Source organism: Pelmatolapia mariae, linkage group LG14 (genome assembly GCF_036321145.2).
Source record: "Pelmatolapia mariae isolate MD_Pm_ZW linkage group LG14, Pm_UMD_F_2, whole genome shotgun sequence".
Classification (NCBI taxonomy): domain Eukaryota; kingdom Metazoa; phylum Chordata; class Actinopteri; order Cichliformes; family Cichlidae; genus Pelmatolapia; species Pelmatolapia mariae.
In genome coordinates this window covers 17,697,253-17,724,390 of record NC_086239.1, presented here as the reverse complement: position 1 = coordinate 17,724,390, position 27,138 = coordinate 17,697,253, and the positions used below count along the sequence as shown (strand labels likewise).

At 39.6% G+C, this 27,138-nt stretch overlaps 1 protein-coding gene across 1 annotated transcript in view; it reads right to left on the bottom strand.

The window, feature by feature from the left end:
- Nucleotides 1–8,420: 8,420 nt before the first annotated feature.
- Nucleotides 8,421–27,138, bottom strand: part of grm5b (glutamate receptor, metabotropic 5b) — an 86,289-nt gene continuing 67,571 nt past the window's right edge. The window contains exons 12-18 of the mRNA XM_063492344.1: nt 24,595–24,712; nt 24,302–24,488; nt 23,969–24,127; nt 23,144–23,269; nt 22,222–22,404; nt 21,479–21,645; nt 8,421–17,593 (exon numbers count right to left, since the gene is read on the bottom strand). Coding sequence (XP_063348414.1) covers nt 16,513–17,593; nt 21,479–21,645; nt 22,222–22,404; nt 23,144–23,269; nt 23,969–24,127; nt 24,302–24,488; nt 24,595–24,712 — 2,021 coding nt within the window. The 3' untranslated portion in view covers nt 8,421–16,512. The remainder of the gene's footprint in view (nt 17,594–21,478; nt 21,646–22,221; nt 22,405–23,143; nt 23,270–23,968; nt 24,128–24,301; nt 24,489–24,594; nt 24,713–27,138) is intronic.

Genomic DNA, 27,138 nt, shown 5'->3' with positions numbered 1-27,138 from the left:
CGGCACAACGCGCATGCGCAGATTTAGCTAGCACTACAGCCAATCGGCTAAAGTTAAACAAACATGTTAGTTTGTTCTTATTTTTACATCAATGCTAACATATGACACATTCCAGAAACATAAGCTCGTCTTCTATCAATGTGACCAACACGCATGCAAGATGTAATTACGCCGTGAGTAGCTTATCGAGACTTTAATACAGTGTAATTAGTCTAACAAACAAGGAACTGATTGCATGGGAATCTCTTGCTCTCAACTGATCTTTGCTTCATAGTCCACTTCTTTAGTTTCGAGTTCCTTGTCATATGACCTAGCTAAGAGCATGCGCAGTGGACATTGGAAAGACTAGCGGGGAAAACCAGGTGAGTTCACAGTTATTTTTGTTGCTAAAAATTGTGCTTTCATAACATTGCTACTTAAATATTAGAAATATGCTAAAAAGATAAGTAATAAAATAAAAGGATGGTAAAAATATTTAAACTACTTAAATCTTAAACACTGACAAGAAATAATATCACAATTTTAGGATATGTTCTGTGTTAGAACCTGATTTGTGTTTTGTTTATTGCATTTGTTTTTTTTTAATTAGGCAGAAAAAAAAACAGTAGTTGATGCATCTTTCTGGTGATTTAATCATAAACATTACTGATTAACCCTCCCCCTCCCCCAAAAAGAGTTGTTTAAAAAAATGTTTATTTATTGTAGTGGAACACAAAAAATGGTCCTTTCTGCCATATAATATAACTCATCTGTGACCCTCTGCTTTTGAGGACACAAAAGGAAGAGGTACATGCTTTAATTGCTAATTATCTGGCATAAGCACAAAGTCCAAACTCTTTGAATTCATGTGAGCACACATAAACAAAAAGAGAGAGACTCTAAAATGCACAAGGAGCATGAAACCAAAAATACAGAGAAGGCATAGCCAGCGATATACAGCACCGAACAAAGGGATTGACAGGACTGTTTATACACACTGGTGGAGGGACTGAACAAACAGCTAAACAAGACACAGTTGAACACAATAAACAACAAGTGAACACAGTAAGGGAATCAAAGCTAGACCAACGGGAAGTAAATCTGAAAGAAGATACAACTGAAAACAAACTCACAAAGTAAAACATTAAATAAGCAGAGGAGACCAATCTTAACCTAAACACAAACACCTGTCAACAAATACAAGAAAGAGAAATACAAAGTTTATAAAAAAATATAATAACTCTGAAAGCTACAGCGAGATCCAATCTGTGAATCCCAGAAAGTGAGGAACTCAAAGAACTAAATGAAGGCCTAGCAAAACACAAAATGAGCAGAAAGCACTGATAAAACTAGTTATTATCTGTTATCTCAGAAGTGCTGTTAGAGAATGAGTTAACGAAATTGTGATTCTGAAAAAAGTGCCTGCCATTAAAAATGCAGATTGGGTACATTTTATAGGATTGTCAAGTCTGCTCAACGCATTTACATTTTATGGCTGCACATACTCGCAGTAAAGTTGGTAAGGTTTAAAAACATCTAATGACAGTTTGATCTCTGAGGTGATCCTAATAAAAAATGCATTGCTCCAGAAAGTCACCCTTTTTTGGTTAATTTATGTCATAAAATCATGTTTATCTTTTATTTCTGCCTTAATTTGAGTCTGTTTTTTTAGTTCTTGTTTACCTGTTGTGTGTATAAAGGGGTTTTAAACAGTCCCTCAGGGGGGTTTTCACTTGTCTCCAGAGAGGTCAGAGAGTCAGCTCGCCTATTTATATGTTTGTGTGTGGGTGTCACTGTACACTGATAGGCCTGTAGTTAAAGGGGTTAAAATAGCTTATTTTAGCTAGCAGGCACTTAAGGGAAGTGCTGGAGGCTTTGATCACCATAGTAACCGTGACATAAACTGATTCATCTCCTTGACAGACCATAATAAGCACTCATCTGAAGAAAGGACTGAAGAGGTATTAGTCATGCACTCTCATTAGTGCCATTGCACTGTGTTTTTGTGTGAGCGTGTTTGTGCGTGTTACTGAGGGCTCATGTGTACGCTATCACATTTATGGGCCCATGTGCGGTGGTGCATACCAGTGTGTTTGTGTGCATGTGCGCCCATGCAATAACACAAATGGAGGAGCAGGAAGAAGAGAGACGGAGGGATGATGTTTCGAATGTTAACAGCCTGATCCCACTGAGCTGCCTCTGAGAGTGACTCATTGAAAGTCGTGTTTCAATCTTGATATTGTTCTCGCTTCCCCTGGCAGGAAATTAAAACTCAAGTGACTTAGAGTTCTGCTTTATTGGCACCCACAAATTTGTTCTCTGCTCGCTTGGTTTCCTCGCTCCCTCGATCATGTTTTTTCTTCTTTTGCCATGCCTTCACGGACTCTGTATGTTGCTCTCAGTCTCTCGTCCCCTGGCTGCTGCTCTACATGCTTCGTGCTTGTGTGCGTTCATTTAAAAAAAAATTTTTTTCCAGTGTATTTCCTGATTCCCTGATTTTCTTTTTGACTACAGAATATCATAAAAAATAGAATTAATAAACAATAATTTAGTTCATTTTAAATCTGCCTCACATGCAAGTAAGTGTGTGTGTATTAACAGGTACGCAGCATGCGTGAGCCTATGCATGCCTCGAGCTAAACCTTTCATCACATTCCCTGCACCGTTTCTCACAGACCTACTTTTTAAAAAAAATTTTACTGTAAAAGTTGATACTAAATTTATGCAAATATACACTCTGAAATGTAATGTTTGCTCCAGTTCTCAGTTGAGAATGGTTAAGTCATTTCTGAAGCTGTTAAGTACCTGATGACATCTAAATAGAGTTTCCCTAATTTATATATTAACATGCTGTTTGAACGCTATTAGGCTACTAATGTTGCTTGTGTTACCGCTGTTTTAGTTCCACTTGATGGGAGCTTGATGATAATTTGATCAGCTAAGAGGGTTTTACTATTTATATTGTGCCTAATAGCGTCTCTTAGCAGAAGCTTAGAGCTGCTTTTGTGTGTTGATACCGAGTCACAAAGAGGATGCAAGAAAAGCATTTCATTAACTTGGAGGTGTGGGTGGAGCCTCTCCCATCACAGAGTGGGGTTAGCTTTTTAGGCCTGGTGGTGTTAATGTTAAGTTCTTTGCATTTAGATTGCAAGTCCTGTGGAGTGGCTTGACAATCAGTTACCACACCTACACACAAAAGCAGGTTACCACCTTCCTAGTGCATATGTCCATGCCCACACATGCATACGCTTAGCAAATGTCTGTATGTACAAGCACACACATGAACACGCTGTCATGACACCCTGCCCACATAGATGTGGGGACCATCTGACTAAGCTGAAACCACAAAATGTCACAACTTCTTCTGCTTTTGGCTTATTGCTTTTAGGGGTTCCAACAGCATTTCATCTGCCTCCATCTCACCCTATCACTAGCGTCCTCCTCAGTCACGCCACCCCTCTGCATGTCCTCCTACACCACATCCATGAAGCTTCTTAGAGATGTTCCTCTTTTCCTCCTGCCTGTTTGTTTGTCAGCAGTCTAGTGTTGACAGTTTTCAAGATATCATTTTCAAATTTTGTGTGACAGTATCTGAGTTGGCTAAGCATTTGACCTTGACTGTCACTGTTAACTCTCAAGATCAAAGTTGGCCTTGAAAAAATTTTCAAGAGCTGTACAACATGGTTTTTATTTTTCAATATGACATCAAAATAAAGTTTCACAAAATCCCACACGGCATGAATAGATCTTAAAGTCTCAAGTTTTTTACAACTTAAGAAGCCAAAGATTTCAGCTAATTCTGCTCCAATCATATGGGTAAAGATAATAAAATACACAGTTTTGGTATATAACGCTTCAAGATCGTAGGTCGAAGGTCATGGTCACATCTTGCATGGAAAAGCTTTAGTTTGTTTTCATTGGGGACATAAGCACTTTGTTTCTTTGAGTTTTTAAAACATGATTTTTTTTTCAATAAAATATTATGCGGCACTCAAAGATTAATACACTACACTAGATTTCCATATTACCAAGGTTTACTTCAGTTTCAGTGTAGCTTTGTTTCTTGTTTCTAATGTTATCCTTGTCTCTCCAAATCAAATATACTAAGAACACTGATTACAGTAAATTTAGGTTTTGCTGCTTTGCTAAAATGTATTTATTTGTTTATTTTGCTTTTAATGTCATGCCCAAACTAATGCACTTACTGTACTCCAAGTTTATTAACACTATATTATTAATAATGGTGTTGTGTAGTAGTTTACACATTCCCCTAACTCGTGAAAGATCCTCTGGTGGAGACCTGGAGGAGACACAAATCCCTTGGGGGTTGCATCGGGAACCCCCACAGCCATCCACTGTGGAGACTCCCTGTGAATAGGAGAGCAGCTAAAATATAGTAATATAGAAAATAATACAGGCTCTCATGGGCATGACAGCATCCTGTTTTTACATCTGTATGTCTACTATAATTTCAAATTTCATTTTTTATTACTTATTCTTTTATTTAAATCAAATCAAATCAAATCACTTTTATTGTCACATCACATGTGCAGGTACACTGGTACAGTACATGTGAGTGAAATTCTTGTGTGCGAGCTTCACAAGCAACAGAGTTGTGCAAAATACAATAATGTAAAACAAGCAAAATATAAAAATGGCTAATCTAAAAAGTAATAAATATATGTACAATATGTAAAGGTATATACATTACTGAATGTGTATACTAAATATGTTTTTCTACGTGTGTGTGTTTGAGTGTGTATATAGTATGTATATACATGTTTTACAAATGAAATAAAGTAAACAATAAAATAAGATATATAAAATATACAGAGGTTGGTATGTGCAAAACAGTGGTATTTATATACAGTATGGAGTGCATAATGTTGAAGTTCCAGTAGTGAGGGTGAGGTGTCTATGACGTGTTCAGCAGTCTGATGGCCTGATGGAAAAAGCTGTCTCTCAGTCTGCTGGTACGGGACCGGATGCTGCAGAACCTCCTTCCTGATGGAAGTAGTCTGAACAGTTTATGGCTGGGGTGACTGGAGTCCTTGATGATCCTCCCCGCTTTCCTCAGGCACCGCTTCCTGTAGATGTCTTGGAGGGAGGGAAGCTCACCTCCAATTATCCGTTCAGCACACCGCACTACTCTCTGGAGAGCTTTGCGGTTGTGAGCGGTGCTGTTGCCGTACCAGGTGGTGATGCATCCAGTGAGGATGCTCTCAATGGCACAGCGATAGAAGGTCCTGAGGATGCGGGGGCTCATGCCGAATCTTTTCAGTCTCCTGAGAAAGAAGAGGCGCTGCTGCGCCTTCTTCACTGTTTTGTTTATGTGTACTGACCACGTAAGATCCTCAGCCAGATGTACACCAAGGAAGCGGAAGCTGCTCACTCTCTCCACAGCGGCGCCGTTGATGGTGATGGGGGTGTGTACTCCTCTGCACCTCCGGAAGTCCACTATCAACTCCTTTGTCTTTGCGACGTTGAGGGTGAGATGGTTGTCTTGACACCAGTGGGTCAGGGCGCTGACCTCCTCCCTGTAGGCCGTCTCATCACCGTTGGTAATAAGACCCACCACTGTAGTGTCGTCCGCAAACTTCACAATGATGTTGGAGTTTCTAGTGGCCGTGCAGTCGTAGGTGTAGAGTGAGTACAGGAGAGGGCTCAGTACACACCCCTGTGGAGCACCAGTGTTCAGTGTGATGGGGGATGAGGTGGTGCTGCCCAGTCTGACCACTTGGCGTCTGTCAGACAGGAAGTTAAGGATCCAGCTGCCGAGGGAGCTGCTCAGTCCTAGATCCTGCAGTTTCCTGTCCAGCTTCGAGGGAACGATAGTGTTGAATGCTGAGCTGTAATCTACAAACAGCATTCTCACATACGTGTCTCTCTTCTCCAGGTGTGACAGGGCAGCATGGAGTGTCAGGGCTATGGCATCATCAGTGGACCTGTTGTGGCGGTATGCGAACTGTAGAGGGTCCAGTGAGTCGGGTAGTGCAGAGCAGATGAAGTCCCTGACCAGCTTCTCGAAGCATTTGCTCACGATGGGGGTCAGGGCTACGGGTCGCCAGTCGTTCAATGAGGAGATGGTGGAGGATTTGGGTACAGGGACGATGGTGGCCATTTTGAAGCAGGCTGGGACTACAGACAGAGAGAGGGAAAGGTTGAAGATGTGTGTAAACACTCCAGCCAGCTGAGCCGCGCATGACTTGAGGACGCGGCCGGGAATCCCGTCCGGACCAGTAGCTTTGCGTGCGTTCACCCTCCTGAAGCACTTCCGCACATCCTCCTCAGACACAGTGTGCGCACTGACGTCATCCGCGGTGCGCACACTGTCCGGTCTCGTGGTGTTCGCTGTGTCGAATCTAGCGTAGAATACGTTTAGATCCTCACACAGAGAGGCCGTGGTCTGCGGTGTGCTGGTTTTCCCTCTAAAGTCTGTGATCGTGTTTAGTCCCTGCCACATACTCCGAGGGTTGTCAAAATGTTGCTCCACCTTGTCCCTGTACTCACGTTTGGCTGCTTTGATCGTCTTCCGGAGTTGGTAATGTGCGTGTTTGTAGTCCGATGTGTTCGCGGAGGCAAAAGCGGTGCTCCGTGCCGCCAGTGCTGTGCGAACATCTCCGTTAATCCAGGGTTTTTGATTTGGGAAGGATTTACTTATTATTTGTAATTATTGTAAACACATATAAGAGCATCTCAAGCAGCTTATAGAAGGAAATGTTCATGATAGTTTTTTAAAAGCATCTTTGACTGAGCGGAGCACACAAATGTGTTTGCTGTCATATTACGCACATGCCTCAGCCTAAACTGCCTCCATTGTAAAACAAGCCATAATCTATTTTTTTGGCCATTTTCATTTGCCCATTTTTTTGTATTTTGGCCGTTATTATTATTGCCTTTTCATTCCATCCATTTACGCAAATAGCAAGCCATTTGCAGCAATTTGGAAATTTCATTTTGGAGACAACAATTTCTACGCTAAGAGGCCAAGAGAGAAGGAAAGAAAAGGAGAGTGAAGAAGAGTGACAGAAGGAAATACAGAGGACAAAACTGGGCAGATCTGGAGGAGATTTTGAGAAAGAATGAAAGATGGCAGGGTAATTTCATTGCCTTGACCTGCATGCCTTCAGTTAAATGAATAAAATGTTTTTGGAGGCTGATTCATAGCTGTACTGTGTCACTTAGCCATCCTGGCTGCTATGTGACACTGAAGGATATGGAACGGGAAGCAAATATCACAGAAGCTGTCAAGGTGCTGTCTAGCAGCTTCCACTGTTTGGGTTCAACATGAATGCCAGTCTCACAAACTGTTCAGGCACATTAATGCGGACTGGTAAAAACTCTGGTTGTCCAACTCAGATGTGCACTATAACAAATGATTTCTCTACTTAAGCTAAGACGAATCCTTACTTCTTCTGTTTTATTGTTATGATATTTATTATTTAACTAATACTTTGACTGCAGTGCAATGAGCAGACAGAATGATAGTCATTTTACAAGCTGGGATGCAATGATCCAATACCGGTGCTCTATTTTCCCCAGATTTAAAAACTACAACCTCACCGAGAGGAACTCATTAGGGACGTTTATGTAAGACTGCATTAGACCTGGGACTGCTGCTGCCTAAAAACTAAGTTGGCAGCCAAGCGTGAGTAAATAAACAGTGACTAAACAAAAAAACAAAGACCTTTATTTAATGTTTGCTGACTATGTCACGACTGATATTTGATGTGCTTAACAAAGTCAGAATACCTACTGATATTGCATCAATCTGCTTTTAATCATAATAATATGAATATGTTTCTATTTGTCATAAATTAGCTCCATAATAGTTGCTGGATGCTGAGATTCAGTTTTAGTGCACCTTTCATATTAAAAAAGATTTTAAACCTGAGGTTATTGCTGTCCTTTTATCCATTTGATCAGATCATTCATTTATTTCATTCATTACTTTTTATTTCATTACTTTGCACATTCACAACAAATTCTGTAAAATCGATGAAACTGCTGTGAGTATTGTAAGTCTATAAACGATATGATTAAACATCCATTTGTGCCCACGTCCACACCTACAGCCAATTTAGAATCTTAAATTAGCCCAGCATGCATGTCTTTGGACTGCGGGAGGAAGCCAAAGCACCTGGAAACAACATGCACACTCATAACATACAGGCACCATGCCGGTGCAAACCTGGAACCTTCTAGACACTTTGAACCAATGAAAAAACTATTTGTTGGTATATTACTTTATCTTCAAAAACAGGCCTGCTGAGTTTTCACTATTTATCTTGCAGTGACCCCTTTAATTAAAAGTAATTATTTCACTTAATGCACAACTATTTTTTTCCTCACATCTTTCATATTATATGTAAAAACTGTAAATCCAAAAATAATATATGTAAAAAAATGTCAAGATACAAGGAAGTCAGTCATATTTTTTTAATAACAATTTCAATATTGATTCAAAGGTACTTTGTAGTACACTTACACAATGATTATCAATGGCATAAAAAGAAAGACATTTTTTTTTGTCATTTTTTTCCCCCCCACACGAACCACACAACCCTTCTCCTCTTGGACTCCACAGCACTGCTGCATGGTGGTCACATTTTCTGAAAGGTACCAAAATACATGTGTTATAGCCCAGTGAAAAAACCAAACAAACCATATGTGACTCATATGTGCAAGTTAAAGACTGCTCTGTGCATTTCTTCCATGTTGAATTGGCTACTCAGGCTGTCTCTTGGTGCCCAGCTGGTGGGCGTTTGACTACAGTGAGTCAAACTGGTGACTTTTAAAAATCGACCAGTTAATGCCAAAGTACTGTGGTAGCACAGTGTTTCTGCCGAGAGGAGATATGCACAACAAAAACATGAATTTGTACGTTCCATCATCACCCGACGCAGTTACAAAAGTAAAGAGATATTTTTCTGGTATGTGGATGTGCTGCAAGTTTACAGCTGCCTTGTGTTGACCTAACTGCTAGAGCTCACGTCGCTTCCCGGAAGCACAGGCTTCAGTGCTTGTGATTCTTCGGTGATCCCTTTAATGCATCTGCACTTCCTGCCTGTCAACTCATCTTTGTTCATCAGCTTTTCCCACTTATGGCACCAAGGAGAAAAAAAAAGTAAGCAGAGCAAAACGGCAGTGAAAAATTGGAGGCACAGGACAATGATGCATGCGCTCTTAAAACACAGATCACCTATAATGTGAACATATTTCTGAGGAGGTGTGTCCAGATTTGTGCCAAATTTAAGCGGTTTTGAAATTGAACTTACTGGCTAATGATTCGATCATACAATGTTAACTGTGCTTTTTATTGCTCAAAAACAACAAAATTCATCCACACTGGATGTCAATTTGAAGCCTCTCTCCCCCTGGCTATTCTTACAAAAAAAAAAAAAAAAAAAAAAAGACCTCCCTTATTGTTTTTTTTTTTTTTGCTATACCCTTTAACGAAAAATCTTTTGTTCTATTAAAAAAAAATAATACAAGAAACAACTGATTAACACTCCCACTCTCCTTGTTCTTTTTTTTCTATTCCCCAGTGGTGAAAGATCAGCCCAGAGAAAGGCCTTCATGAGAGTAATCGTGAGCCCGATTGGAAGAAGACATAAAGATGAATTAATTGGGAGATGAGAAAAACTCCGCTTTGGCTAAATCTATTCCAGGTCTTCTGGGATCCTCTAAAAAGCCTATGAACAAAGCTCCAGTGTCAGCAACAAACAAGTGTGGAATCCAGTCCCACAAACCTTTGTGTTTGTTGCGTCTGAGGCTGGGCTAAAACTAATTGAGTAATAAAATCTGCCGTAAGCAGACACGAACAAACTCCTCACATCACTTCTCGCTAACCCACAACAAAGCCACTGAGAAACAAACTGTATTTTCCAAACAGCCTGAACCACATATTCTTATATTTGACACTTTACACAACTGAATGAAAAATAATAATAATGATAGTCAACCATCCAAATATAAAATCATCTTTCATTACATACATAGCATTGAATTACATTCTAGAGTTCTTAACATCACGAGTTAAATGAAAACAAAACAGCAAAAATAAAGCCACACTTAAAAGTTTTCCACTAACAATCGAATCCACATGGGAGGATAAACACTACCATTTTCCATTAGGAAATGATCAGTTTGATCCACTGTTATCATATCAAGATATTGGCACAGGTACACAGCTTATGAAAACTTTTCTTGCTGTTTTTTTCCAATGACAGATGTAACTGTGGTTTAGTCAGATTTTTTTGCAGTGTTTGTCCACCCATTCAAAAAAATACAATGAAAAAAAGTTGGCACTGAGTGGAGAAGCTCGAATGAATAGTGCTGTGAGGAACCTGGGGTTACATTGCACCTGAAGCTGAACTTTTCCTTCTTACATTGTTAATAAATAAGAAAACTCATTTACATCCATCATAAATCTTAATTTTAGTAGCTATTTTTTCGTCTTGAGTACCTAAAAACCTCTCAGTATATATAGAAAAAATATATTTGGTTCTATATACTCAGTACAGATAAATCGGCTCCTTCTGTTTAATTAGATTTATAATAACCCATCATCTTTCTTTATCAAAATGAAGCTTAAAGTAGACTGCTCCGATGAGCTTGGCTGAATAACGATTTTGATAAATCTGGGATGTAAAGAGACTGGAGCGCACAGGCCCTTCATTTATATGCAGATGAGCTTCCTTTGTCAATAAATGAAATGTATTTTTCTTGCTCAGAATATCAGACTCAGTGTTCCAGAAAAACACAAAATGTTTATATTGGATTACAAGCTTGTAAAAAGTCACTACAACAGATCAGTCAGCAATCAGACACCAACGCCTCAACTATCTCAAGTGAGCAGTAAAAATGTAAACGTCACTTCTGTAGGCAACATTCATCCTATTTATGTCACGAACGCTCTAGTGTCACACACTCTACTGCAAATAGAACCTCATCAGAATTTGAAGCAGGGGTATTAACAAGGATTTTACTTGTGTTTTCATGTCCACTGCGGTGATCCAAGCTTAGATTGACACAAATGAGGAATATAAAAAAACCACAATAATTACAGGAAGTCACCGTCACATGGTGTGCTGTTCAGAACTGTTCAGCTTGATTTAATTCTCTGGGTGTAAAGAAGTATATTTCATAAATTCCGCAGCCTCCTGCTCTGTATGTAAAACGTTAATGCTCTAAAAACAACACTGACCTGGTTAAAAATGTATTTCACTTCCTTACAAATCTTTAAGCCACATAAATAAATACTCAAACTTCTCTTTCATTTCTTATCAGTATAATATTACAACATAACCTCTTAGTATGAATTATTCCTCTATACTCTGAACAACATTACCCACACTGACTACCTAAATACCAAAATATCAAAATGCACAGCCTCCAGTAAAAAAAAAAAAAAAAAAAGACAAACAAACAAAAGCAACATGAGACCAGCAGCTTCAGACAAACATACAAAAATACAGTCACTGATTTTTAAGACATCTAATTTACCACCTTCAGCGCCTCGGTTTTCAGTAAGCCGGTTGCAGCAAAAGTAGTTTCATGAAACGCTTCCAAAAAGTCAACATTCAGGATGCTGATATTTATCTTGTAATGTTTTGTACAGCACAGTTTAGAGTCTAAATGCCGTTATTTTATCCTGCAATCTAGCTTTCAACTCAGTTGGTCGATCATTCAGTCATATTGAGGAATGTTTCTTTTTTGCAACACTACTGCAGGCCTGAGAATTATCTTGAAATAATCAGTATCAATTTATATCTCTGACTTCCAATAAGAAAGCTAAAATAAAGAGCAGATATAACTACTTATAACTATATAACTGCTTGTGAGAAAAAGAGAAGAGGGCTTTGTTGCTCTCTGCCTCGAAAGATTTCACCAACACTTTTAAGAGTTAAATTATTTATAACATCCACTAAACTGCACTCAGACGGGTGGTCATCACGATACAATATAAGTACTATAGTGACAAAGCAAACCTCTCTGGACATACCCTGTCAGAGTACGCAACCAAAAGTCTGTGTGGTGTTTACATAGTAAACATTACTCATTTTTTTCCCCGTTACCAAATTAAATAAAATTTCTAGCAAGGCAGTGAGAGAGGCTGTTCCGCCACACAGCACTCCCAGTCAAACTCATCCCTAATGGAGAAATAACGCTCTTTCTCATGCCTCCCTCTGCAAGAGTCAGTGGTGAGGGTCAGTTTAAATGCACCACTCTTGGACCTCATAGAGTGATAGCCTTATTCCGTTCAGTAGCAATTCAGTAGAGTAGCAAACGTTTAAGATCGAGGCTTTCCTCACATTATGATCAACAGAGGAAAATAAGCATCACAGGAGATTATTATATATATTTATATCTGGCTCTAAATCAGCATATATGGGTTGAGAAGCAACAGGAATCGTCCTGATAACAGGTCGACTGGATTTTCATCCAAAAGGTATGAAAAATGACTGTGTGTCATTTTGATCAGCAGCTGACCGCATCTGGATTAAAAGATATTTTTAAGCGCAGGGATTATCAGTCCAATTCTATAAAGTGCATTTATCAGACTTAGTCAACACATTTTGGGGGGACATCATCAGGAAATCAAGATTTTTGCTGAACATGGTCATCACCATTATCAAGAGAATAATCATTAACTGAGTTCATGCTAGATTATTATGAGCCATCATGTTTGGGATTCAGGAGGCAGGATCAGGTCTGGTTTTCTGTTGCTTGCTCTGCATTTGTTGTGAATTAGAGTTTCCCAATTTCACATGAAAAAGAAATCCCATGATGCTAACTTTTCTTACTGTGTAATAATTACAACATACTCTTAAAACCTACGGCTGTAGATTTAAGGTGATGTCACAGAACTTAAAGAGAATAAGATAGCAACTGATGCAAGCACTGATCCTGTGTTTTCTGCAGGGGTAGCTCTTCTGCCTTTTTCAAGGGGGGTGGATAACACGCAGTTGAAGTGCTGAAGCAAGCTCCGTGTTACTCTATCGGCGCATTATACAGCATATTAACGGGCTCCTCCCAATATTAAGCTCAACAATAGGGCAGGTTAATTTTTAACAACAGGTCAGGACACAGATTATTAAAATTAAATGAGTAGTTGTAGCAGTAGTGATGCAGCAGCAGCAGTTTCAGATGAAGAAGAGGGGCTAATTTTGTCTGAAGTTATATTCAGAAGATCTTAGATGATTTATTCTTTCTCATATGCAAAAACCTCTGAGCAATAATCTGAGATTGTTGTTGTGCGCATGTGTGTATTTTTCCATTTGGGAACCAAAGAAAAAATATTTTCTTGTTTTGACTTGGATGCATACCACTAAGGAGAGATGACATCAGGTTTATGGCTTAATAAACCTGCATACCCCACACAAAAAGCAGCAAAAAAGTACAATAAATGATGGCACCAACAGTTAATGTCCTTACCGATCTAAATCTGCAGCCATGTCTTAAACAAACTGGACTCTAAACTGAGTAAGTAACATTGCAAAAATAGGAAATTACCCCACATTTGTTGATTATTTGAAATCAACAAATGTCCTAATTTCATTCAATATAGATTACAAAATGCAAAGAAAATTTCAACTAATCTCTCCACCCTCCTCCTGGTTCAACTGTCCTCCACAGAGTAAAGAATGATGAAAAAGAACCAGAAAACAGTGTTTTGATTTGATTTAACATGTGCACCTTGTGTACAGATGGATAATATTGCTTTTACACTGGAAAATGTGGAGTATTTATATAGAAAATATCCAAAACAATATAAATAGTTTTACATTTACATCTTTTTTAAGAAACCACGTATTTACCCACAACTGAGTAAGCTAGACCCTTCCTAACCCCTTTGGCACAATAGTCATATTAATATTATTATATTGTATGTATACAAGACATTTGAATAGGAATGGTCACTCACACATTCAGAGTAGTAACACAGTTTCTGTAGTCGTAACACATATTGGTACTGTATGTTATAAGATAGCTCAAAAAGATCTCTTTTTTCTTTTTCTTTTTTAACATTTGCTGATATGTAAATAAACGTACTTTCATCTGAAACAAAACAGAACTGTCATTGCATGCCCTTAGTATTTACAGAGTCATTTTGTCTGAGTTTGTTCTTGCTGGCTACTGTAGAGCACAAATTCGTAAGTAAACTCAAAAAGGAGGAACCAGACTGTGGACTATCATGATGGACAACAATGCAGCACTTATTTTTGGTGTGTTGTGTTTATCAACGGTCCAATTAGTAATCGTTTTAATGGTATGTGCACACTGTATACACACAACATAAAAATAAAATGTTTTAAAAAAAACTGCTCATGTTGTGTATGAAAACCTCCTGGTTTTATTTTTTTTTTGTATTTGTGTATTTTGCTTTGCTTTGCGAAAACTGATTTTCTCGGTTGAAGGAGCTGAAACAAAGCCAAGGCCTTGTTTCTCAAAAGCATCTTAGTAAATATATTCAGTGGCACATTTTTCCTCCAGGTACAGGCGTTGGCACATATATAAGAACACTCTATTTAAAGGCATACCCAAAATCTTAAAAAGCCAAATCTGACCTCCTACAAATATATGAACTACTGTTGCCAAACACTTTGAGTTCACTCACATTTTCCTCAGTCTAGGATATATGGCACGAAGCCAGACTTTAAAGACTAAATTAATAGACTTAAATTCTTACTGAAGTGAGAATACTGACCGCATGAAGCTACAGGCGGTAAAGAAACAACTAGCCTTATTGTCTTAGTCTTAATTCAATAATTAAAATGTCAAATCTCAAAAACACATTGCTATTTGTAGGGGATCATTTGCATCTTGCTTCAATTTAACCATGACTTCCTGAAGTATTGTCATCACCACACGGTTGCCAGGCAACTAACAGAGACTTCCTACATTTACCTGACAGATAAAGCATGAGAGTGGTATCGATTGCCTGCTCTTGTAACCGCAGCCAATTTTCCACAATAAGGAAGTATTCCTTTAAGTCAATACTACTTGAGGTCTGGGTAATTTTCAAGTCTGTGTTGTCCTGGATCTGCATCACTGACATTTTTATTTGGCTATACTGGATGTCAGTCATCATCAACAGTCAACTAGTATGGTCTTGTGAGACTAACAGTAATGTGGCAGCAGTGTATTAAGTAAACCTAACATTTAAAAAAATCTACCTAATGCTCAATTTTTGTGAACATCTTTGGTTGTTCTGCCACCTTTGTTTAAAAAAAAATAAAAAAAATTCATAGCACCTGAGCAACAGATGGACCTCATAGGAGGACGCTCCCCAGCTTGAATCTATCAATTTGCACCCACTGACATTATAGATTGCCGTGATTTCAATTAAATCCATTCAGAGCACTGTCTGTGATGAAACAGAGCGACTGTGTCTTGCTGACATATTGTATAGAGAAAATGTCATGACTGGGATCCAGCTAAGCCTCACAAAATGCAGTGTTAAATGTCACACATCAACATTCAGCTTTGAGATCAGATTTCTGCCAATGATCCACCTGAACCTCATTTAATGACTAAGATGTTTATGGTAAAACAAGGCCTGGTCTTTTCAGTCCCTCTCTCGTCCTCTTTCTCAAGTCACACACAGAAAGCTACAAAAGGTTTGGTCCCAACAGCTTCAGGAGTCATGTAGAAAACATACATTCAAACTTCTGAAGAAAACTAATTGGAAGAGTAGAAAGTACTGAAATGATCGCAGGATAAAAGAAAGCCGTGAGACAGAAAGGGACCAGGGACATAAATAGCTTGGAGCAGATTGGGAAGCTGAATAAATGAAAAGGTGGTTCTTAACATAGTGCCTGTATATGTTAACACTGTTGATGCAATGCACTTTGTCAGAAGCGTGTTGGATTTAATAATCAAAGAAAAATCTGTAACCTCATATATATTTACAGTGTTTCCCTTACATTGTATTTGTATCAGTGTGCCCACAGTTGTGTTTGTCAATGTGCACCTGTGTAAATGTGCCTACGAGCCAATGTATGTGCCCTTGATAGCCTCTGACAATTCTTATAGGCTGAAGGAGTCTTTACTCATCAATACTGTTTGCTGTCATGTTGCCATCACATCTGATTAACTAAGATACAGTAAAAATACACTCACATTACCCCGCACACACGCACAGACGCACACACACACACATCCACAGTCTCTAATTAGTTGATAGCCAAGTTACCTTAAGGCCACTACCCAAACTTCAATGATGAGTAGCCTCAGACCCTCACAAATGATCCCTGGCCTTACTGGTGCCAAAACACTTCAAAGTTACAGTGGCCAATTTTGCAGTTTTCCATCCACATTCGTGAGAAACGGCAAGAAAATACAACATGGGCAAGTTTCTTAGACTCGCAACTCACTGCAAACATGTAAACACAAACACAGTTTGGTGTCTTCACCAACCTGTCCTACATTTCTCGGGCAAATGGATTTGTCTACCCATTATCTCTTCTGTTTACAAGCTGTGTTGTTTTTGAGTGCTTTTCTTCATTTCTGTGATTCATCTCTGCCTCACAGTGAGGATGAACTCTGGCTGTAGTTTCTGAGTGTCAGTCTGGTGTATCTGGGCGAAGGGGGCGAGGGGGGAGGGTGGGACGGGACTGGAGGGAGACAAAGACCCGTCTCAGAGACAGGTGAGCCACTGCTGGAAGCCAGAGAGTCACGGAAGGGTGACGGAGGAGTCAAAGCGATTAGCTCCTCCTCCAACTCTGCCCTCCTCAGAGGGGAGTCGGTGAGGCAGGTGAGCCGACCCCCTCGCATGGGGGAGCGGGACGGGGAGGCCTGGGGGTGAGGGGGTGGCAGGGGGTAAGGTGAATGAGGCATAGAGTGAATGGGACAACCACCCCGGCCCCCAAAGCTTGATTCAACAGGAGGAAGCGGCTGGACATCAGCGTAGGTGGTGAGGGTCGGGGGCATCTGGAGTTCACGGGGTAACAGATAGGGGTCGGTGGGATGAGGAGATGGAGGTGTGTGTTTCTGCATGTGTGAGTGTGATGGGGAGGGCGAGAGCATCATACTGTTGAGCTCTGTTATGTTGGCAGTGAAGCGGTTAACCACACAGCTGATCTGATCCATCAGTGAACTCTGGGGCTCCCCTGGGCGATCGTCCACAATAACCAATCTACCGTCACTCCCTGTAACAATAGAGCCGCTGCTGGGAGGACCGCAACTGCTGCCGCTGCCGGCGCTGCAGATGCTGCTCGGATACTTTGGAATACTGCCCATCTGAGGCTCCTCTCCCGAACTCGCTCCTATTCTCTGGCTGACTGTGCTGATCGGTGAAGGCGTCTGTGGCCGGTATGTGATCGAGTAGCGCTCCTCTGCTTCTGAGAGCTCATACAGGGTCTTGTCGGTGACATTGTCAGAATGAGTGGGGAGAGAGGACATGGACGGGAGTGAGGGCAGAGGGACATGTGGTGGCAGGTCAGCCCCACTGCAGTACTGTTCCTCAGGGGTTTTGGAGAAAGGCTTAATAACAGCAGTCTGATTGTTCTCTTTCTTCTTGATGTGGAATGACAGACGCTGCCACAGGTGGTTCCCACGTGAACTGCTGCGCTCTGTCTGTGCCCACGACACTGATTTACCATTGGAGCTAAAGAAAAGGATGAAAAAGAGACAAGAGAGTGGTGGGGAAAGATTTAATTTATTTTGTGCATGCACACAGTTTGACAAAAGGCTGTCTAAAGGATTACAAACATTTCTCTTACTTCTTTGAACTGAAGACACATTTTTCTGGCATTATAAGTGTTATTTTAATATTCTAATCAGAGGATTTGCTTGTGGTTCTGTTATTACTGCATGGCACATAACACTGTATATCATTTCAAACCCAAGATAGTACTGCTAAATTCATTTTTACATTTGTTTATCCAATACAGTTCGACTCATTATGCTGTTCATTAATATTTTAAGTCTTTCTTGTTAACAGTCATGTGAAAAAGAAAGGTAGAGATCTTGTATGAAACTAAGTACACCCTTACTGCTTCCACAGCAAATAAGATGATAAGTAGCAGCGAGGTGTTGCTAAATCCACTTGATTAACTGATCATTAACCATTGTGAACAATTCTTTTAAAACAGAAGTCTTGGCAGCACATTGCCAAGGAGGAAAATATCATCAGCAATGCTCTTAATTGTACATTTGTTGGTGCCCTTCAATCTGGGATGGTAAAAAGACCATTCTCAAACAATTTGAAGTCCTCCACAGTGAAGAAGAACTGACAGACATTCAAAACAATTGTCAGTCTTCCCAGGAATAAATGCCCTGGCAAGGTGAATATGTGCCAAAACCCAAGAGCTACATCTCAGACTCTACAGGCCTCAATTAACATGTTAAATGTTAAAGTTAATCAGACTGAACAAGTATAGCTTGTTTGGAAGGGTTTGCCAAGAGAAAGCCCCTTCTCTAAAAACAACATAGAAGCACAACTTTACAAAGTTGCATCTGAACAAATCACAAGACTTCTGGACTTTTGAACAGATGCCACCAAAGTGAAGACACTTGACCATAATGCACAGCACCCTACTGAGTGAAAACAAAACAGAGCATTTCAGCGCAAACACTTTATACCAGCTGTTAAGCACGGTAGAGTCCAGACCTCAACCTGATTGAAATCCTGTGGTCAGACCTTAAGAGAGCTGTGCATAAATGAATGCTCACAAACCCCAATGAACTGATGCAGTGTTGCAAAGACGAATGGACCTTAATTCCTGCATGATGATCTGAGAAAACTCATATAGAAATTTGTGAAAGAAAGTGATTGAATCATAGAGTGCATTTAGTACTTCACAGGACTGTTTCTTTTTCACATGTCTGTGTTGATTAGTACTGTCAGTTAATACTATATATAAAAATGTATCCAAATGGAGCCTTTACTCAGACAAAGAAACCAGTTTGACTTTATAAGCGTAGTAATTTAAAGCTTATAAAATCAGTAGCTTGTTCTTCAGTGTTCTGTCAGGTTCTTTCATCCTGCTTTTATTTCTTCCTCCAGCTTACTTTTTTCCCCGCTTCACATCAGTCACAGCGCTTCCACCCTCTTACCACCACCTCCATCCCTTTGTCAGGTTAATTAGTGTGATTAATCTAAAGTTGAACTCCTGATTAAAAGTCACACCGCCATGGCTGGGAGTGAAATGAACTGAAATCACTCTGGAGACACACAAACCCACACACAGGCTGTGATGCTTACACTCACATACACACAGACACACACACAAACCATATGCCATGCATGTTGATTGAGCAAACCTGACAAACCCAAGAAAGAGTTGATTATCTTATCTTAAATTTGATCCTATTAGAAATAGGGGATTTGGAAGGCTTCTTGAGGGGCTAAGGTTCTACCAGAGCCATTACAAGAAGAGAGAAACCACTTTAAGAATCATAAACAGAAGTTACTAAAACAATATAGAAGTATGACCCATCTATACCACCAAAAGGACAAATATTTGCTTTGAAACTAGTGGAGCATCACCAGTGGTGATGTTGCACTGAAGCAAGTGAAGTTTGCAGCTCCACTGGAATTTGCAATTCCATTATGATCAATACCTATACCCTTACAGGTTTGTTCACACACTTACTCACACATTTGTCTAAAAGTGTGATCATCTATCATTAACCCTTTACTGGGTACTCACTGAAATATTAGGAAATCTAAATTTAAATTCAAAAACCCTACAATGTTTTTTTAATTACTTTTGCGCGTTATTTGTGTTATTATGGTGCAGATCAAGTTATTACATATGAATTCTGATCTGTTAAAGGCTGGACAGAAGTTACGGAAGATCACAAATTTCACAGAATTAAGGTAATTTAGATTTTATTTAAATCTAAATTAAAGATTGAGAGCAAACATCAACTTTTATCTGAAACTGACTTTTTTTTTATGAAGGAATCAGCTTGATGATGAGAGCTGGGTCTCACACTACTACCCACAGAGGTAACAGCAGTTTGTATTTGAATAGTCCAAGCCTCCAAAGAAAGGGCACTGGATAAAGACCACATCCTAGAATGTACTCATCTTCTTTTTGTTGGATAATCACCTTGAATTTGACTCTTACAGTCACTTTCACCACACATATTACTACTGTGATATCTGTGGGCATTCGAGGAAGAACATTTGGCACATAACACCACAAGCCATCATGCACCTGCTCTCAGTGCAATGAACAAGGCAGGAATAGTTTGACCACACAACACACTTGCTGCTTGCCACTGCCAGATTTGGCTCCCTGTGATGTAAGGGAGCCAATTTTTAAAATGAGACGAGCAAAATTCAAATCACATTTGTTTCTTACTTTTAATGTTTGGTTTCCAAACTTTATGCCGCACTTTGTGTAGCACTGAAAAATGCTCAGAAAATAAGCTACTATTTACACACTTAGTAAGTGGAGGGGGGGGTTTACAAGGTGAAACCTTTCACTGAAGATTTCAGGTTTATCACTATTTATCAGAACCCACTGAAAAGGTTCCAGGTAGAACATTTATAAAAGTTTCCACCAGAAAACAAAACTGATTCATGTATGGGGACAAGTCGATGAACCCTGTTAAGGTCTGTATACTCCCTTAATTTCTGAGAATGTCCTGAAGGTAAATCCAGTATTTTTCCACAGTTCAGACATCAGTCAAACATGTCTTTTCTTTTTCCTCGGGTTTGCTGGACTCATGTCTGTATGTGTCTGTTCAATTTACACAATGACAGCACCTCAAAGGCAACAGCTTCCAGCCCTGCACTGAAGAGACAGACAGCCCTCTGCCAATTATCACCGCCCACAGAGGATGACAGGACCATAAGAGAAAAGGGGAAGAGCAAAGTAAAGCGAATGAAGAAGGAAACACTTGTGACATTTCATATAAGAGTGTGATTGAAATCTTGCTTGCCAAGCGGGGTGTGCTGGAGGAACCTGCTGACAAACGAAAATATTTCTTGTCTATTTTTTCTCCCCTTTTCGTTTCGGGCAAGTGGCTTTGCGTCACTCCCTTTGTGTCTTTTGATCGGTTCCTTGTCACTGTAGATGACTTGTGGATGGCCTTAAGCAGGGTGTGAAAGCTATTATGTCTCTTTGATCAAACTACTCCTTTATCCTTTTCTTTTCTTCTTTTCTTATCACTTCCCCTCTTCATCTCTCTCTCTCTCTCTATGCATCTTCTTCTCCATTTATAATTCTCTTTTTAGTATTTTCCTTAACCCTTCTTCAGTTCATTCCAATCTCTTCCTTTGCTGTATCTCCATTAGGCAATTGTCTGCAGTTCATGTCAGGGTCAGAAGAACAGTCAGGCAGACTCGATGGAGTTCAGAGAATCAATCTCTTAGAGAGCTTAAACACACCGACACACACGTACATGCACACACCATAAATAGTCTCAGAGTGGGCTATTGGAGAAATGGTGCCTTGGAATATAACTGAAGAGCAACCCGGCATTAACCTGGTCAACAAGCCTCTTGGGTACACACAATCCACACACGCAGAAATACCTGAGTGTCTCTCCAGTGGAGCCTCTCCGTTTCCACAGGTTAACCAGACTGGAGGAGCGGCTGGCAGCTGAGGATGATTTGCCATCGCCCACATGCATGCGCACCACCGTGCTAGTGGTGAAGGCACTACGCACATTACGCTCTGGTTTAGCCAGAATGATGTACACCTGATGGAAACGGTTAGATATGAACAGTGACTACTTGTTGTCATTTACTGCAAAGATAAACGGCACAAATTTCTGGAGAGACTTTGATGGCGTTGGCTACACAAATTGGTCTTTTAATCTTTTTTTTTTTAGAATAATAATCAAGCCTCTCATGACTCACCTTAATATTCTAAACATATTATAAAAAGAAAATTCTCAAAAGAAGCTTCTGTTAAGTACTTTTGATTGACTGAATTTCTTGTTTAGGCTTTTTTTTTTTTTTTTTTTTTTTTTAATGTAGTGACACTGTACAAGAAAATCTAGATCCTGATATTACAAGTGCTGAAACATCTGTGATTAAAATATCAAAAGAGATGTTCTCTTGAATCTTAGCATTTATCTATTCAAATATTTGACTCAAATTCTCACAACTGGTGGGGAACAACAGTGAGCTCTGTTGCAATGGTCATTTGAAGCTTAATGTAGTTTATGCACAGATTTAGATTACAACTATAGTCGGTTTCAGGTAATATTCATAAAAACAACAGACAAGCAATCAGAATGAAATGAAAAGCAATTTAAGCAAAGCAACCTTACCTTGGGTACAAACATGCAGCACAGAGCCACAGTGGCACTCAGGCTGACACTGAAGCACATGGTGATAATTTTGTAGTTAGAGCCAAAGTAGATGGGTACAAATGCCAGCCAGATAATACAGGTGGTGTACATTGTAAAGGCAATGTACTTAGCCTCATTGAAATTAGCTGGGACGTTGCGGGTCTTGGAGGGAAAGAGAAAGAGAAGCATAAGTAAACATTCCTTCATTTCCCTTCACAATTGCTGTTGTGCATTTCGCTGTGATCAAGGAAAATAGACCAAATGTAGACGTTCTTTACAGTATATACAGCGATACACACTCTTAACCCCTTACAGTTGTCATTTTATTGCTGGCCACACTGATCTGTGCGAGTGAAATAGGTGAGGCATTTGGTCCTTACCCTCAGCCTCCAAAGTTAAATTGGTTTACTCAGCTGATGTGTTTAAAACTCGGTTAATTTATTTGTTTGAAGTGCAGTGCATTAATCTTCTGTCTCTTTTTACAATTCTGCTCATATACTCCGCAGAAAATGGATGGCTGCTGGTCATGGATAATCACAACATTGACTTTATAATTTGATTGGGGTAACATAATTTCATTTACTGCCGCCAAAAGATTTTAGAGACGCAAAAACACAGTGGCTTAATCATTTTTTTTTCCACATTATGTCTGTGTAAACCTCCTCATATGTAGAGACACTCATACAGAGTATCTCTACGGATAACAACACACTGAACTTTTATTGCATCACAACAGCGCTTAGAGTTTTGGATTTTAAACCACCTCTAACTGACAGCTTTACCAGTTGTAACAACATGTTTCAGTCGTGTTCGATACTGTTATAGAAATAATGCAATATTGTCACAGGTCTTTTTGATATTGGAGTGGTAATGGGAAAAAGTGACAAACACTATCTCGTACCTTGAAGGCATAAAAGGTGCAGCTGAGGATAAGCAGGCCGTTGTATCCCAGCGGGGCAACCACGCCGAGGTTAGTGGTGTTGCAAATGAGGTTGACCTGGCGGATGCTGGGATAGTCGTGGATGACCTGCAGACACCAGAGGAAATGTGACATGTGTGTGATCCAAAGTGTGACAACACTGTTGCTGTCACGTCTTTAATACAAATAAGACTTGACCATAGTAAGTCAATGGCAGCATGTAAAATTACAGTTATGGAAGTAATTTCACTGACATTTCATGATTATGCTGCCCACTTCTGATGCACAATATTTATTGGTTTATTGAAAAGGAATTTAGGCACTTCAGCAGATAAGAACCAAATGTGATGGTAATCAACTATACAAATGATATGTGCTGTCAGAAAATTTTAAATTAAACAACTACAGATTTACAAGTAGATGTCTCAATATCCAGCTAGGCTACATCCATTTAGGGGTATACACTAACATTTTAAGCTTTGGTCTTGTTTGAATTCTTACTGCCTTTTATCTGCCAATCAAATCAATTATTTATAATCAGTGAAATTTCTGTTGACATTCAGATGCTCAGTGTAACACCTGAGGAAACATGTGAAACCGGTGAAGTAGTTTAACACATTTAACAGAACTCAAAATACAAAAATCCAATAAGACACTCTCCTAATTTCTAATAGGCCAAATCTGCAATCTGTTATATTTCAAACTTAACATCCTCTGGTTATTGTTTATTTTGTTTTATTTTATTAATCTTCTGATTTGTCTCCTCCTTCTGATGATATTTTTTCTATTAAAACACACAGAGCCTACCTCCGGGGGCTCCATGAGGAAGAGAGCCACAATGATGCCCAGCTGTAGCAGTATGAGGAGGAAGGCAATGATAAGCTGAGCACAGGCAGACATGAAGCGAGGTTTCTTTGTGCAGATCTTCTTCTTGCTTCCTGCCAGGATCCGAGCAATGCGGTTTGTCTGGGGTCAGATTCCAAACATCATCAGGACATATAGTACATACTGAATATGCTGCAATCTGCGTTCTCCGTTCCTGCAGAGCACTCACTGTTATTATGCAGCCATATCAATGAAAAACACATTAACTGCACACTTTTCACAACTTGTGGACCCACCATTTCACTCAGGCTTTACCTTGGTGACAAGTGCAGAGTAGCTCATGGCAGGTGACAGGCCTATTCCCAGTCGCTGGAGGTAGCAATGGATGACGTGGGGTTTGGCTATGAGGCTAAAGGTACACAGGTATCCCAAACAGATACCTGCCAGTATTATGTAACATAACTCCCTACTCGAAGATTTCACGACTGGAGTGTCCCGGAATCTGAATATCCACATTCATAAACACACGCAAGCAAGAATTTAAATAAACAGGAAGGAAAACAATTTCAAAAATTCAAAGATTTTAAGAAATAAAAAGGATATGTTACCTAATAAAGACTGCAGTGACAAAAAATGTAGCCATTAGACCGAGGCAGGCAAATACCACAGCAGCAATGGGTTCAGGGTCTCCCCATCGAAGGTATTCCACTGGTATTGGGTCACAGCCTGGGGATGTGGGGGACATCAGTTTGTTAATGTATTTTTTCAGAAAAGATTATTCACTGATCATCAGTATATTTGATATTTGACACACAGGAATATATATGGATAATGAAGAAGAATAAGATTTAGGTAACAATGGCAAACTATTGTTCAGCCTTCACTTTATGCTCATTCTCACACTTTCTTTTTCTTATATCCAGTTTTAACCATTCTGAATAAAATTGGACTTCGGTTGCTTTCTAAAGGTCCAACAGCTTGCACAGGTCGTGGTTAGAGTTGTACATGTTAGACCTCCAGGCAAGAAACGCTTGCGAGTTATCCGTTGTGCCAAGCTTTGCCTGCAAAGTATGCAACTTTTGTATACAGATGTGGGTCTGATTTAGTATAAAAAGCATGAGAAGCAAACAGGAAGGAAGGAAGGGGGTTGTTGGTGTAGGTGCCCAAATGAGATGATGACTGTTTAATTACTATTAGTATGAAATCTCTCCACTATTGAACTATGGGACCTTCATTTATCACAAATTACAGTTTTATTTATTTTTTCCCTTGCACCTCCTTCACTGCTATTTGGAATACTACTTCTAATAATACTTTACAAATACGTCTTTGTACTTCACTTTCTTCTTCTTATCCATCCTCCTGGTCTTTCTTCCTCCTTCCCTGTCATTCACCATTTCTTGTCTGTCTCCTATTGCTCACCATTTCTTTGTAATAATCCATCCATCACTGTGCCCGCTTCTATTTCCCCAAATATCTTCCTTATCTCTCCTCATCCTCATACCTCCCACCTACTCCTGTAATTCTCTACCTCCATCTCTGTCTTCCTCATAGGCAAGGAGATAAAGTGTCATTAATTAAAGGGACAGTTCTAATTACGAGCCGTCTTAATGCTTGCTGAATTATTGGTCAGTCTAGACATACTTTAGAGGGAAGAAATGCAAATAGTCTCTTTCTAATTCTCTTTCTGCCCCCTGTACATTTTACTTTTTAACCTTTTTTTCTTCCATTTTCTCTGCATGCAAACAGAGAAAAAGATCATTAAAGAAATAACTTAAGAAATCCATAAACTTTGTATTTTAACATGGTTAACAAAGTTTATTAAATCAGTAATGAGGTTAGGTCTAAGGGCGTAAACAAAAGCATAAATGGGAGCCAAAGGGCCAGTAAACAAACAGAGAAGCAAAGTCAGGCAGGACTTTCAGACTGAAATGACTGAAAAGCCCAAAGTGAAATATTAATGGAATGAAAACAAATTAAAATCTTTCTGAAATACAATTTAAAATAATTTAATGTATCCGTATCTGTTTCTTTGTCATCTTAAGAATATTTACGATGTTATGTTTATGCTGTTAAATCTATACCTATACAGCTGTTCCACATAATAAACAAACTCAAAAACAATAACTACAGTACCTGTCTTTTCCAGTCATACAAGCTCAAGATCACCCACTAATGACAACGTAAGGTGGGTGGAAATTTAGCTCCAATTAATCTTAATGGGTGGGAAATCCCAGATCAGTGTTTTTCCTCGTGGGCTTTCTCAGAGCAGTCAGAAAGCATTTGCAAAGTCAGCAATTTGATAATTAGTTAGTTCATGGAACCTGCAGGAAATGCTGCAACGCTTGACTGTAAACCAAACTGGTGCACGAAAGGAAGAGTGACCATTTGAAGTGAGCAGTCAAAATAAAGTTTTTCAAACAATCTCAGACTCAGACTGTGGAACTTTACCAATCAGCGAAGAGGCTCAAATCCCATAGCTAATCCTCCCTTTTTCTCCTTCTTTCACTCTCCCTTGCTGCTGCTCATGATGGAGCCTCTATTCATCTCTATCCCACTTTCACCATGACTTTATTTTTTAAGTCTTTTTCCTCTCCCAGTCTTTTCTTGTTTTTGTTCCACTGCTGTCTGAAAAACTATTCCATATCCTTTCAATGGTTTTCGCTCCCACTTTGCTTCTGTCCTTGTCAGCTGAGACCTTGCTTTACCTTTTCTCTCTGCTCCTTTACCTTTTCCCCCCTCCCCTTTTTATCTTTAATATTTTTTTTCCTCAGATTTCTTTTGGCCTCAAGGAGAAAGATCAAAATGTCTGCTGGTGGAACAGGGCAAGCAGTTTGTTTACACCTCATTATTACTGTTCCATATAGCCCCGCAGGGGGACACGCAGCACTTATTGTTGATGAAACGAGACACATGCATGTAGTCACACACTCTGAGCCCACACTCACGAACACTAACGAACACACGGATAACCCCAATTAAGCCTCCGTTCCTTTATCTTCTTTCTCCACTGTCAGCTTTCTGCTGATCATTTTCGCACTGATTTACTCCCTGTTTCAGTTTTTAAAGATTCTTCTGTCTCAGACAGAGAAGCTCCCTCTGAATTTTCAGCAGGGCTCAATTCATGTTTTAATCATTGAGCTTGGTGAGGA